At 25.8% G+C, this 16,496-nt stretch overlaps 1 protein-coding gene across 3 annotated transcripts in view; it reads right to left on the bottom strand.

The window, feature by feature from the left end:
- The window catches only part of LOC127277003 (glutamate receptor ionotropic, kainate 2-like), a 590,803-nt gene that overhangs the window by 343,583 nt on the left and 230,724 nt on the right, over window positions 1-16,496 (bottom strand). For all 3 annotated transcript variants that reach the window (XM_051297788.1, XM_051297790.1, XM_051297789.1), the window contains one exon: window positions 15,317-15,472. In XM_051297788.1, coding sequence (XP_051153745.1) covers window positions 15,317-15,472 — 156 coding nt within the window. The remainder of the gene's footprint in view (window positions 1-15,316; window positions 15,473-16,496) is intronic.

Below are 16,496 nucleotides of genomic sequence, written 5' to 3'. Positions count from 1 at the left end.
ACTACGCGTCGAAGCCTATTCTCTGTTATCGAACGATACTAATTTATACTAACATAATTTATACTAATACTAAATTGGCTAAATAAAAATTTGGTTTAGAGAAAATTTAATTAAATAAGAATTTGGTTAAATAAAAATTACGCTTAAATAAAAATTCGGTTAAATAAAAATCCTGCTATTGAAAAACGTGGTTCTACGTTAAAATAATTTTCTAAAATTCAAACTTAGTACACATTAAGCGTCCAAATTAAAATCTTTTCAATGAAATAACAAATTCATAAAACTAAATTTGTTCTGATATTTATAAGAAATAAAAATTAATTTTTTAAAATTATAAATTAATTATTAATTATTAAAATTAATTAATTTATGAATTCGTTATATCATCGAAAAGATTTTAATTTGGACGCTCAATGTGTACTAAGTTTGAAGTTTAGAAAATTAATTTAACGTAGAACCAAATTTTTTTATAGCAGAATTTTTATTTAACCGAATTTTTATATAACCAATTTTTTAATAGAATTTTTATTAAAACCTAATTTTTATATAACCGAATTTTTTTAATAGATTTTTCATTAAAACCTAATTTTTATTTAACCAAATTCTTTTTTAATTAAATTTCCGCTAAACCAAATTTTTATTTAGCCAAATTAGTATTAGTACACTACCGTCCGAAATTGTGCGAACTCTGCTTTTTCAACAACTATAAAACTGTTCAAATCTTCAAAAATATTAAAACTAAAATTTTTTCCTCTTTATTTTATTAAAGTTAATAAAATTCTGAAAGAAATTACACCTTGACAAAGAGAATATGTTAATTTTTCAATTAGATATCTAAGAAAAACCCAATTTTCAATGTTTTTACTATTTTTTTTATTTCTCTGGCAAAAATTAATATTTTTAAACGTTCTTAGGCTCATTGAAATCGTATTTTGTTATGCAATTCAAATTATATAAAACAATTCATGTACACATTCTTCCCTAGCGTATGCAAACCGTGAAAGTTGGCTCATAAAATGTCAAAAAATTGTGATTAATATTTATATGACAAAAAATGATCAGTAAAATGTATAAATCTTAAATTTACTTACATAAATCAGAGAAGTTTAGAATGATATATTTACTTGATTTTTAAACATTATATTTTATTGTAGAATTAAATTTTTTGACATTTTATGAGCCAACTTTCACGGTTTGCATACGCTAGGGAAGAATGTGTACATGAATTGTTTTATATAATTTGAATTGCATAACAAAATACGATTTCAATGAGCCTAAGAACGTTTAAAAATATTAATTTTTGACAAAGAAATAAAAAAAATAGTAAAAACATTGAAAATTGGGTTTTTCTTAGATATCTAATTGAAAAATTAACATATTCTCTTTGTCAAGGTGTCATTTCTTTCAGAATTTTATTAACTTTAATAAAATAAAGAGGACAAAATTTTAGTTTTAATATTTTTGAAGATTTGAACAGTTTTATAGTTGTTGAAAAAGCAGAGTTCGCACAATTTCGGACGGTAGTGTATAAAATAGTATCACTAGAGAAAATTTTACATTGGAATGTAAAATTTTCTCTAGTGATACTAATTCTTTTACTTGAAAATAATTCAATGAATATTCGTGTTTTGAAAAAATTCTCAGCAACCAGTTCTAATAAAAAGTTATATGATTGTTAAATAATAAAATAAAGGAAAAATTTGATATTCAAGAATTCTAGTCATAATTAGATAACAGAGAATAGGTTTCGACGCGTAGTAGCGCGCTACGCGTGGCAGTGGTGGCTGTTCCAGCGCTTGCATGTCGCTCTTCAAATTCGCGTAATTCACTCATTTTTTAAAGGTACTAAAATTTTTGTTTTCTTCATTAAAGTTGAGAAAGTGTAGATTTATGTCGTTTTTGAAATTTTTTCCTAAAAATATGAGAAATAGTTTAAATATTCATTTGTTTATTAAATAAACAATTTTTTTTGCATAATCAATAAAGGTTAATTGAAATTTCTATTGCATTTCAAAGAGACATAAATTTCTATATACTCACCAAATGTTATTAAATTTCATTAACAAGCAACGGAGTAATTGCAAATTTAGTTGAAAGGTAACAAAATATTCAATTATTAATAAATAATTAAAAAATTAATTTTTTTAAAAACGCATTTCAGGTATGTTTTTAATTCGGCTTCCTGCCATAGATTATGAAAAAATATATTTTAAATTTGAAAAGTCAGTTGTAGGTGGCCCAGTTGAGAAATTTTCACCCAGTTAGGAACATATAATATTGTGCCTAATTTGAAGTGTCATTGAAATCAATTGTTTTTAACTTAATAATTTTAACATTTCTTATTTTAAAACGAAACATCTTCTATTATATTAAGTTAACAAATTTTCAAAAACGACACTGACCCCGTGACCTCGACACCGTCCTTGGAAAATCTATTTTCACTTATTTTCAAATAAATTAAAATACTTTGCCATATGCTTTTAGAAAATATAAAATACTTTTTTTTGTAACATGTTTTTCAAATTTTAACCTGAAAAAGGGATATTTTGCATTTTCATTTGAAATAAAGGGTTATTTTGCAATTTTATGCAATTTTTTACGAATTTTTGGATATACACCTTTAAAATTACTCTATTTTTAAAAAGTTGCATATAAACAATTTTTTTCAATTTTTTATGGTTTTTTTAAATTATTTATTGTTATTTTTTAAATTTTTAGTTAGGAACCTATAATACTGTGCCTAATTTTAAGGGTCATTGAAATCAATTGTTTTTAACTTAATAATTTTAACATTTCTTATTTTAAAACGAAACATCTTCTATTATATTAAGTTAACAAATTTCCAAAAACGGCACCGACCCTGTGACCTCAACACCGTCCTTGGAAAATCTATTTTCACTTATTTTCAAATAAATTAAAATACTTTGCCATATGCTTTTAGAAAATCTTACATACTTTTTTTTGTAACATGTTTTTTTAATTTTAACCCGAAAAAGGGTTATTTTGCAATTTTATGCAATTTTTTACGAATTTTTGGATATATACCTTTAAAATTACTCTATTTTTAAAAAGTTACATATAAACAATTTCTTTTAATTTTTTATGGTTTTTTAAAATTATTTATTGTTGTTTTTTAAATTTTTATTGCGGAACCTATAATATTGTGCCTAATTTGAAGTGTCATTGAAATCAATTGTTTTTAACTTAATAATTTTAACATTTCTTATTTTAAAACGAAACATCTTCTATATTATATTAAGTTAACAAATTTCCAAAAACGACACCGACCACGTGACCTCGACACCGTTCTTGGAAAAACTTTTTTCAATTATTTTCAAATAAATCAAAATTTTTTGCCATATGCTTTTAGAAAATCTTACATACTTTTTTTTGTAACATGTTTTTTAAATTTTAACCCGAAAAAGGGTTATTTTGCATTTTCATTTCAAATAAAGGGTTATTTTCCAATTTTATGCAATTTTTTACGAATTTTTGGATATATACCTTTAAAATTACTCTATTTTTAAAAAGTTGCATATAAACAATTTTTTTCAATTTTTAATGGTTTTTTTAAATTATTTATTGTTATTTTTTAAATTTTTAGTTAGGAACCTATAATATTGTGCATAATTTTAAGAGTCATTGAAATCAATTGTTTTTAACTTAATAATTTAACATATCTTATTTTAAAACGAAACATCTTCTATTATATTAAGTTAACAAATTTCTAAAAACGACACCGACCCCGTGACCTCGACACCGTCCTTGGAAAATCTTTTTTCACTTATTTTCAAATAAATTAAAATACTTTGCTATATGCTTTTAAAAAATCTTACATACTTTTTTCTTGTAACATGTTTTTTTAATTGTAACCCGAAAAAGGGTTATTTTGCATTTTCATTTCAAATAAAGGGTTATTTTCCAATTTTATGCAATTTTTTACGAATTTTTGGATATACACCTTTAAAATTACTCTATTTATAAAAAGTTACATATGAACAATTTTTTTCAATTTTTTATGTTTTTTTTTAATTCTTTATTGTTGTTTCTTATATTTTCAGTTAGGAACATATAATATTGTGCCTAATTTGAAGTGTCATTGAAATCAATTGTTTTTAACTTAATAATTTTAACATTTCTTATTTTAAAACGAAACATCTTCTATTATATTAAGTTAACAAATTTTCAAAAACGACACTGACCCCGTGACCTCGACACCGTCCTTGGAAAATCTATTTTCACTTATTTTCAAATAAATTAAAATACTTTGCCATATGCTTTTAGAAAATATAAAATACTTTTTTTTGTAACATGTTTTTCAAATTTTAACCTGAAAAAGGGATATTTTGCATTTTCATTTGAAATAAAGGGTTATTTTGCAATTTTATGCAATTTTTTACGAATTTTTGGATATACACCTTTAAAATTACTCTATTTTTAAAAAGTTGCATATAAACAATTTTTTTCAATTTTTTATGGTTTTTTTAAATTATTTATTGTTATTTTTTAAATTTTTAGTTAGGAACCTATAATACTGTGCCTAATTTTAAGGGTCATTGAAATCAATTGTTTTTAACTTAATAATTTTAACATTTCTTATTTTAAAACGAAACATCTTCTATTATATTAAGTTAACAAATTTCCAAAAACGGCACCGACCCTGTGACCTCAACACCGTCCTTGGAAAATCTATTTTCACTTATTTTCAAATAAATTAAAATACTTTGCCATATGCTTTTAGAAAATCTTACATACTTTTTTTTGTAACATGTTTTTTTAATTTTAACCCGAAAAAGGGTTATTTTGCAATTTTATGCAATTTTTTACGAATTTTTGGATATATACCTTTAAAATTACTCTATTTTTAAAAAGTTACATATAAACAATTTCTTTTAATTTTTTATGGTTTTTTAAAATTATTTATTGTTGTTTTTTAAATTTTTATTGCGGAACCTATAATATTGTGCCTAATTTGAAGTGTCATTGAAATCAATTGTTTTTAACTTAATAATTTTAACATTTCTTATTTTAAAACGAAACATCTTCTGTTATATTAAGTTAACAAATTTCCAAAAAGGACACCGACCCCTTGATCTTATTTGTATCTTATCTTATTTCACTCTATTTTAGGATTAAAATAATACCCTACAATATTCTGTGAAAAAAACGTTTTTAATGGATTTCTCCAAAACGGGAACAGGTAGGACTTTATTTAAAATGGATTTTTAACCTATAAATATGTACAAAACACGCTACACAAACCGTTTTTATTCGAATTTTTGTGAAACCTATCTTCGCTTCTAGAACACCGTGTGCGGGTACCCAAGAAGCACGTAATATAACCTCAATATCAAGGTAATATTACATGTAAGCTTCGTAATATAACGTTGTAATATTACAGTAATCTTACAGTGATCTTAAAATGTCCGCCTCAAGGTAATATTACCGGTAATGTTACTGTAATATTACGCGCTAATATTAAGGTAATATTACAGTAATATTATACCGTAATATTAATGTAATATTACAAGAGAATATTACAGTAATATTATGGGAACATTTCTTTACGAAAAAAATCTACCCATCCAGGGAATCGAACCCCGAACTGAAAGCACACGAGTCCAGAGTTTTACCAACAAGCCAAATTGACTTATAATATATTTACGTTTTTTATGCTTTATGAATAACTCAAATCAGTCTGTAATATTACTGTAAGATTACTGTAATATTACAGCATTATATTACGAATCTCACGTGTAATATTACCTTGATATTGAGGATATATTACGTGCTTCTTGTGTACATGTTAATAATAATAATAATAATGATACGATTTATCATTATTATATAAAAAAAATTATAAAATAACAATAATTTGCATATTATTAATTAATTAATTAATGCAAATTATTAATGAAAATAAGTAAAATACAATTGTTTTATTTATAACAATAATATTTTAGTATCTCTATATAAGGTAAGTACACCATATTATATTTTCCATGCATATTTTATAATATTCAAGCTTGAATATTGGTGTTAGATAATTAATATAATTTATAATATAGCATAATATAACATAGTATAAATAATAATATAGAATATTATAACATAAGATAGAATAAAATAATACATTATAATATAACAGTTTAACAAAGTTATATTACAATATCATAGCCATAGATACACTTTTAGAAGCAACGAGAATATAAGTCTGTATGTGTGGAGTATCACTCAACGCGCGCGATTATCGGGGATTCAAATTACATGCCTATATACATTGTGGCATCGACTTGGGGATTTTATTCTTAAATAATTTTCAATTATTCTTGAAAATTATTTATTATCATTTTATTTACTTTTAATTTATAGTTTCGTTACGATAGTTCGTAACAGCGTTGACGATTTTATTTGCCACATGACTCTTGTAGTTGACGGAATTAAAGGATATTCAAACATTTCCCACGATCGAAAACTCATAGAAATTAGTGGATCTTTCTCGATAAATTTCAATAATTTTATTTTATTATTATCAGATGGTAAAACATATGGCACTAACCATTCCACTTTAGTAATTTGTATTTTGAACTGCTCATCTGCACCTTCACCCATTTGAATAATAGAATTTAAATCACTACGTGATCTTATTAAAATCAGTTCATGTTAAGCGTTCATAACAATTTTTTATAATATTCATCAAAGCTAAAAATCATACCAAGTGGTATGATTGGAAAATGAAAAAGCTTTGTTTCATTAACACCGCCTCAACTTAATCGCGCTAAAAATACTGGATTTTTGAATCTGGAATTATAGTTAAGTTAAGAAGATGTAAAGCAGTGGAGGGGGTAAAATGAAAGTAGTGGGGGGGTTGAACTCACATTCTTGGGATAGAAATTTATTTCTATTCCAGGATGGAGTTCATCGTAGACGTTTAAGGCTTCAAGAAACCCTGCAACGATTTCATTTTCAAAGAGTTGGCTATACTTTCTCTTGAAGCTGATGCTCAACCTCGAGTTTACCTCTTTGAACCTCCAAGTGCTTGGAATTCACTACCTGAACGTTATAAAAGTGAAAATCTCTGACTAACAAACAATTATCGTGGAATCCACTGGATGTCTGAAGATGTATCTTACGATGAACTGCGTACTATTATACAAGAAACATTACGAGGTGCAAAAATTATCTACACGAAAGGTGTTGAAAAAAAGCAGTGGTTAGAAAAATATTTGTTAAATGTACAAAATTTAGAAGATATATACTGTCCAGAGATTAAAAATATTAAAACTGAATCATTGTTAACTACATGTACGTATCATATTACACAAACTAACCATTGTGCTGTAAACATTGTTATGATTCTTCGAAATTGGTTTCTAAATGTATCGAATGAATTGAGAAATTTTTCAGATGGTGTCAATGAAGTGGATTGTACTTATACTACTTTAAAATCTTTTTACAAAAATTCTGAATCGTATGTATAATAAATTTTAAATACTTTATCTGAATAAATTAATTTATTAGTTTTTAAAAAATAAAAAACGCCTATTTATTACTTGAACCTATACCCTTAGTATTAAGACTAATAATGAAGGTAAAATAAGAAAAGAAACAATTTTTTATGTAAATTTATACATTTATTTTTTCTCACATTTTAAATATTTACAATTTTATATTACAATTATTTTTTGATTTTATAGTCTAATAATTTTTTTAAATATTACTTATATTCAAATTTGATTACATTAAACTTTCCGCCGATATATTTCAATTGTAATTCTTGAGATTGCGCGGCTTCTTCAATCATTGTGAAAGATGCAGGTTCAGCTTCGAACAGCTCCGCGAACCTCGCTAGGAGGAAAGTGTTGAATGTAGTATCTAGTTCTGCTACAATCCTACCTCCGCATTTTGTCTGCACCCTCTTTATTTTAGTTACAGTATATATAGCATTTGGAGTCAAATCAGCAAGCGTTTTTGTTGGCAGCGGGTGACCAAGTGGGAGGAAAGTGGGTAGAATTTTCAAAAAATGCATATGCAAACGGGTTAAAATTTATAAAATTCCCGCGAGCAACAGCGCAATCTTGCGATAAAAAGTGCCACCCTCTTTTGAAAAACAAGATTAGTATATGGTAAAATAGATACATACCAGGGAAAATAATATCGGCATGCAAATTAGTGGGTGGAAAGTGGGAGGGAAGCTTAAGAAGACATGAGTGGGTGACCAATTGGGAGGAATGTGGGTGGGATTCTCGATTTTAATTCTACTGCTGCGAGTGCTGAAGGTCTGCTCCTGCTGCTGATACTGGAAGCTGATAAAGAATGACTTTCCTTGCTACGGGAATCGCCTGAGGTACATGTAGTCCCCACCATTCACAACATCCCACCACTGAACTCCATCCCCACTTGACGCATGGACTACCAACGGGGCCGGTGACCGTACGTGTTCATCTGCCGCGCACCTTTTACTTTTGAGTCATCCACTATGCACAACCCACAGTCCCGCGCGGTATCTCGCGAACCCTTTATTCCTCGAGGTTCTAATTATGATTTCTGATTTTTTGGAACCGTATGTTTATACATAGGGAAGACAAATGCAAATTAGGGGGGTGGGTAGGCGACCAAAAGGGTTAAATTTTAAAAAGACATATGCAAATAAGGGTGTGGTGTCTGACCAAGAGGGTGGAAAGTGGGTGGTAAGGAAGGTGATCAAACGGGTTAAAAATTTCAAAAATTCCAGCGCGCCTACAGCGCCATCTCGCGACAACGGTCGGTAACATCCACCAAGGGTAAAGTAGAGTTACCTACAACGAAGGTTTGAAACCTATAAGTTTAAGAAGAAAGAAGAAGAAAAACATAAAAAGATTATATATAAAAATTAAAAAAAATATTATTTAAGAATATAAATATAATTTTCATACAATTTGTCTTTCTTTCTTATAAGAATTTTATTCCTTATCAAAAAACACATTAAACTAAAAGGTATTAAAAAACGTTGCAGATTAAAATAATACCAAAATCTTCTATTATATTAAGTTAACAAATTTTCAAAATCGACACCGACCCCGTGACCTCGACACCGTCCTTGGAAAATCTTCTATCTCTTATTTTCAAATAAATCAAAATACTTTGCCATATGCTTTTAGAAAATCTTACATACTTTTTTTGGTAACATGTTTTTTAAATTTTAACCCGAAAAAGGGATATTTTGCATTTTCATTTCAAATAAAGGGTTATTTTGCAATTTTATGCAATTTTTTACGAATTTTTAGATATACACCTTTAAAATTACTCTATTTATAAAAAGTTACATATGAACAATTTTTTTCAATTTTTTATGTTTTTTTTTAATTATTTATTGTTGTTTCTTATATTTTCAGTTAGGAACATATAATAATGTGCCTAATTTGAAGTGTCATTGAAATCAATTGTTTTTAACTTAATAATTTTAACATTTCTTATTTTAAAACGAAACATCTTCTATTATATTAAGTTAACGAATTTCCAAAAACGACACCGACCCCCTGACCTCGACACAGTCCATGGAAAATCTTTTTTCACTTATTTTCAAATAAATAAAAATACTTTGGCATATGCTTTTAGAAAATCTTACATACTTTTTTCTTGTAACATGTTTTTTTAATTGTAACCCGAAAAAGGGTTATTTTGCATTTTCATTTCAAATAAAGGGTTAATTTCCAATTTTATGCAATTTTTTACGAATATTTGGATATATACCTTTAAAAATACTCTATTTTTAAAAACTTGCATATAAACAATTTTTTTCAACTTTTTATGGTTTTTTAAATTATTTATAGTTGTTTTTTAAATTTTTAGTTAGGAACCTATAATATTGTGCATAATTTTAAGAGTCATAGAAATCAATTGTTTTTAACTTAATAATTTTAACATTTCTTATTTTAAAACGAAACATCTTCTATATTATATTAAGTTAACAAATTTCCAAAAACGACACCGACCACGTGACCTCGACACCGTTCTTGGAAAAACTTTTTTCAATTATTTTCAAATAAATCAAAATTTTTTGCCATATGCTTTTAGAAAATCTTACATACTTTTTTTTGTAACATGTTTTTTAAATTTTAACCCGAAAAAGGGTTATTTTGCATTTTCATTTCAAATAAAGGGTTATTTTCCAATTTTATGCAATTTTTTACGAATTTTTGGATATATACCTTTAAAATTACTCTATTTTTAAAAAGTTGCATATAAACAATTTTTTTCAATTTTTAATGGTTTTTTTAAATTATTTATTGTTATTTTTTAAATTTTTAGTTAGGAACCTATAATATTGTGCATAATTTTAAGAGTCATTGAAATCAATTGTTTTTAACTTAATAATTTAACATATCTTATTTTAAAACGAAACATCTTCTATTATATTAAGTTAACAAATTTCTAAAAACGACACCGACCCCGTGACCTCGACACCGTCCTTGGAAAATCTTTTTTCACTTATTTTCAAATAAATTAAAATACTTTGCTATATGCTTTTAAAAAATCTTACATACTTTTTTCTTGTAACATGTTTTTTTAATTGTAACCCGAAAAAGGGTTATTTTGCATTTTCATTTCAAATAAAGGGTTATTTTCCAATTTTATGCAATTTTTTACGAATTTTTGGATATACACCTTTAAAATTACTCTATTTATAAAAAGTTACATATGAACAATTTTTTTCAATTTTTTATGTTTTTTTTTTAATTCTTTATTGTTGTTTCTTATATTTTCAGTTAGGAACATATAATATTGTGCCTAATTTGAAGTGTCATTGAAATCAATTGTTTTTAACTTAATAATTTTAACATTTCTTATTTTAAAACGAAACATCTTCTATTATATTAAGTTAACAAATTTTCAAAAACGACACTGACCCCGTGACCTCGACACCGTCCTTGGAAAATCTATTTTCACTTATTTTCAAATAAATTAAAATACTTTGCCATATGCTTTTAGAAAATATAAAATACTTTTTTTTGTAACATGTTTTTCAAATTTTAACCTGAAAAAGGGATATTTTGCATTTTCATTTGAAATAAAGGGTTATTTTGCAATTTTATGCAATTTTTTACGAATTTTTGGATATACACCTTTAAAATTACTCTATTTTTAAAAAGTTGCATATAAACAATTTTTTTCAATTTTTTATGGTTTTTTAAATTATTTATTGTTATTTTTTAAATTTTTAGTTAGGAACCTATAATACTGTGCCTAATTTTAAGGGTCATTGAAATCAATTGTTTTTAACTTAATAATTTTAACATTTCTTATTTTAAAACGAAACATCTTCTATTATATTAAGTTAACAAATTTCCAAAAACGGCACCGACCCTGTGACCTCAACACCGTCCTTGGAAAATCTATTTTCACTTATTTTCAAATAAATTAAAATACTTTGCCATATGCTTTTAGAAAATCTTACATACTTTTTTTTGTAACATGTTTTTTTAATTTTAACCCGAAAAAGGGTTATTTTGCAATTTTATGCAATTTTTTACGAATTTTTGGATATATACCTTTAAAATTACTCTATTTTTAAAAAGTTACATATAAACAATTTCTTTTAATTTTTTATGGTTTTTTAAAATTATTTATTGTTGTTTTTTAAATTTTTATTGCGGAACCTATAATATTGTGCCTAATTTGAAGTGTCATTGAAATCAATTGTTTTTAACTTAATAATTTTAACATTTCTTATGTTAAAACGAAACATCTTCTATATTATATTAAGTTAACAAATTTCCAAAAACGACACCGACCACGTGACCTCGACACCGTTCTTGGAAAAACTTTTTTCAATTATTTTCAAATAAATCAAAATTTTTTGCCATATGCTTTTAGAAAATCTTACATACTTTTTTTTGTAACATGTTTTTTAAATTTTAACCCGAAAAAGGGTTATTTTGCATTTTCATTTCAAATAAAGGGTTATTTTCCAATTTTATGCAATTTTTTACGAATTTTTGGATATATACCTTTAAAATTACTCTATTTTTAAAAAGTTGCATATAAACAATTTTTTTCAATTTTTAATGGTTTTTTTAAATTATTTATTGTTATTTTTTAAATTTTTAGTTAGGAACCTATAATATTGTGCATAATTTTAAGAGTCATTGAAATCAATTGTTTTTAACTTAATAATTTAACATATCTTATTTTAAAACGAAACATCTTCTATTATATTAAGTTAACAAATTTCTAAAAACGACACCGACCCCGTGACCTCGACACCGTCCTTGGAAAATCTTTTTTCACTTATTTTCAAATAAATTAAAATACTTTGCTATATGCTTTTAAAAAATCTTACATACTTTTTTCTTGTAACATGTTTTTTTAATTGTAACCCGAAAAAGGGTTATTTTGCATTTTCATTTCAAATAAAGGGTTATTTTCCAATTTTATGCAATTTTTTACGAATTTTTGGATATACACCTTTAAAATTACTCTATTTATAAAAAGTTACATATGAACAATTTTTTTCAATTTTTTATGTTTTTTTTTAATTCTTTATTGTTGTTTCTTATATTTTCAGTTAGGAACATATAATATTGTGCCTAATTTGAAGTGTCATTGAAATCAATTGTTTTTAACTTAATAATTTTAACATTTCTTATTTTAAAACGAAACATCTTCTATTATATTAAGTTAACAAATTTTCAAAAACGACACTGACCCCGTGACCTCGACACCGTCCTTGGAAAATCTATTTTCACTTATTTTCAAATAAATTAAAATACTTTGCCATATGCTTTTAGAAAATATAAAATACTTTTTTTTGTAACATGTTTTTCAAATTTTAACCTGAAAAAGGGATATTTTGCATTTTCATTTGAAATAAAGGGTTATTTTGCAATTTTATGCAATTTTTTACGAATTTTTGGATATACACCTTTAAAATTACTCTATTTTTAAAAAGTTGCATATAAACAATTTTTTTCAATTTTTTATGGTTTTTTTAAATTATTTATTGTTATTTTTTAAATTTTTAGTTAGGAACCTATAATACTGTGCCTAATTTTAAGGGTCATTGAAATCAATTGTTTTTAACTTAATAATTTTAACATTTCTTATTTTAAAACGAAACATCTTCTATTATATTAAGTTAACAAATTTCCAAAAACGGCACCGACCCTGTGACCTCAACACCGTCCTTGGAAAATCTATTTTCACTTATTTTCAAATAAATTAAAATACTTTGCCATATGCTTTTAGAAAATCTTACATACTTTTTTTTGTAACATGTTTTTTTAATTTTAACCCGAAAAAGGGTTATTTTGCAATTTTATGCAATTTTTTACGAATTTTTGGATATATACCTTTAAAATTACTCTTTTTTTAAAAAGTTACATATAAACAATTTCTTTTAATTTTTTATGGTTTTTTAAAATTATTTATTGTTGTTTTTTAAATTTTTATTGCGGAACCTATAATATTGTGCCTAATTTGAAGTGTCATTGAAATCAATTGTTTTTAACTTAATAATTTTAACATTTCTTATTTTAAAACGAAACATCTTCTGTTATATTAAGTTAACAAATTTCCAAAAAGGACACCGACCCCTTGATCTTATTTGTATCTTATCTTATTTCACTCTATTTTAGGATTAAAATAATACCCTACAATATTCTGTGAAAAAAACGTTTTTAATGGATTTCTCCAAAACGGGAACAGGTAGGACTTTATTTAAAATGGATTTTTAACCTATAAATATGTACAAAACACGCTACACAAACCGTTTTTATTCGAATTTTTGTGAAACCTATCTTCGCTTCTAGAACACCGTGTGCGGGTACCCAAGAAGCACGTAATATAACCTCAATATCAAGGTAATATTACATGTAAGCTTCGTAATATAACGTTGTAATATTACAGTAATCTTACAGTGATCTTAAAATGTCCGCCTCAAGGTAATATTACCGGTAATGTTACTGTAATATTACGCGCTAATATTAAGGTAATATTACAGTAATATTATACCGTAATATTAATGTAATATTACAAGAGAATATTACAGTAATATTATGGGAACATTTCTTTACGAAAAAAATCTACCCATCCAGGGAATCGAACCCCGAACTGAAAGCACACGAGTCCAGAGTTTTACCAACAAGCCAAATTGACTTATAATATATTTACGTTTTTTATGCTTTATGAATAACTCAAATCAGTCTGTAATATTACTGTAAGATTACTGTAATATTACAGCATTATATTACGAATCTCACGTGTAATATTACCTTGATATTGAGGATATATTACGTGCTTCTTGTGTAAGATTTCTAATTATCGTCCCGAAAACCTTTCGTTTGAAAAAATAAGAATTGAAAAAAATGGTGCTCATAGGCTTCGAAAAGTTTATTTAAGTATTTTTTACTACAAAAACCTATAAGGGCAAAATAGTATTCTCAAAAGTTTAGGAGATACAAATTTTTATACGTAAGACTTACATAAAATAATGGTATTTTAGGTCAAATTAATAGCAACTTTAAAATCCTTATTGCACGCTTCTCCATATTGGATCGGTCATTTTAAATTTTGTGAATTTTGAAAATCCAACTACATATTCGTAATCAGCGATCCCAGAAATCGCCAGAATCATAGTCACCACAAAAACCCCCAAGTTACAAGTTTTATCCTGATCTGAGTTATTTTTAGAAATATTGTCGGCCATTTTGGATCCGCTATTTTGAAATTTTGAAAACTGATTCTAGATTCGTATTTAGCAACCCCATAAACCCTCGAGTAACAAGTTTCAAGCTAATCTGGTCGATTTTTAGACATTTCTTCTACCATTTTTGGATCCGCTCTTTAGCCCTAAAAAGAATACAAACGAATTTAACAGAAATAGAATTCAAAAAGTTAATTAAGATATCATTTTCTATGGAAGGTAGAAATTTTCAATTCTTTTTAATTTTTCGCTTCTTACTGGAAAAACCGTGCGCCGACGGAAGGTTCAGACCTTTTTCTTTCAATTTACTACTACTGAAACCATTACAAAATAAAATTCGATTTTTTGGTCAATTCAGTGGGAGTATTCTCTTTTAAACCTGTTTTTCATGAATTTTTTTAAGTCACAGGAATAAAGTAAACAAAATTTAAAATTTGCTGATATAATTGCTGATATAATTTCTATTCTACATATCATAAAGTATCGTTTAAGAAAACGAATAAAAATTGATTTTTTTTCCGGGTCAAAGGTGTTACTCCCCCTTAACCACTTATTTAGTCGCTATTACAAAAAAATTTGAAACGATTATTTTCTACTTACGAAAAGGTGATGAATATTTAAAATAATTTTTACCTCACGTAACAATGTTGCAATATCCGTACCAGCATGATATTTTTCATTCTTGTCACAGGAGAGTGGTTTTGGTTGAATATTTACATCTTTGGTGCTTAATACGTACAAAGCTTCTTTAAAGTGTTGAACGGCGTCGTATATGATAGTTTCTTCAATCTGAAAAATTTTCGTTTAACTTTAACATAGTGTTTTTAAATACATTTTTTTGTAAATTTAAAACTTTTTATATTCTGAGAAAAAATCGTATATTGATTTGGCAAATTACATCTAAAAACATGTTTTACATTGGAAACTGGATCGATGCGAAATAACTTTTTCTTTATTTTTTTAATTGATGGTGATGCGAGTTACGCTGTGTCATTTCATCGAGATATTTCGAAATCAAGTATGACGTCAGATAGCTGGAGGGAAAACAAACAGACGACACAATGTTATTCTTATAGGGAAGAAAATTTGTTTCCACTTTCCTCAATTTTACTCATATTTTAAACATGGAAAACGCTTGTTGACATATACAGGGTGTCTAGCGGTTCTTGAAAAAAGAATTCAAGGATTTTTCAAGGTTTTCAAGGCCCAAAATAATGTTTTTCAAGGTGCACTTTTAACATAAGAACTTTGAAAATATTTTACTATTTATGACTCTCTAAATTTTAATTAGTAAAGTGTCATGTAACAATTCAAATTAGTCAAAATTGTACTAATTTTTAATTATTCTGTAATGAAACTTTGGTACAAAAAATAAAAACTACTAATTCAAATAGTATAATTTTTTAAAAAGTTATTGAAAACTCTTACTAATTTAAATTAATGGACGACTTCACTAATTCAGATCAAGAATGGATGTCTGTTTATATAAACTTTTCCTAGTTAATGTAACATGAAAAAAATAAGCACAAACATTTTTATGATTTTTTTTACGTGGACCATTTATTTATAAATACCGTTGTTTGCAATTTATTTATAAAATGTAAGACAAATCATGAACATCGTTTTAAAAACATCTTATTATACGATTTATGTACTTAAAGTTAAATTAAATTTAAAACAATAGATAAATTATTTTTTTAAGAAACTTTTAACAATAATACCTTTTTATATATTCAGTCTTTGTTCTGCATACTTTTTCTCTTTTAAACGATCTTCGAACAATTAACTATAATAATTTCCGTATTCATTCATT

This window comes from Leptopilina boulardi, unplaced genomic scaffold (genome assembly GCF_019393585.1).
Source record: "Leptopilina boulardi isolate dan_hultmark-lab unplaced genomic scaffold, ZJU_Lbou_2.1 LbouV2_162, whole genome shotgun sequence".
Taxonomy (NCBI): Eukaryota; Metazoa; Arthropoda; class Insecta; order Hymenoptera; family Figitidae; genus Leptopilina; species Leptopilina boulardi.
This window is presented reverse-complemented; position numbering and strand designations above follow the sequence as displayed.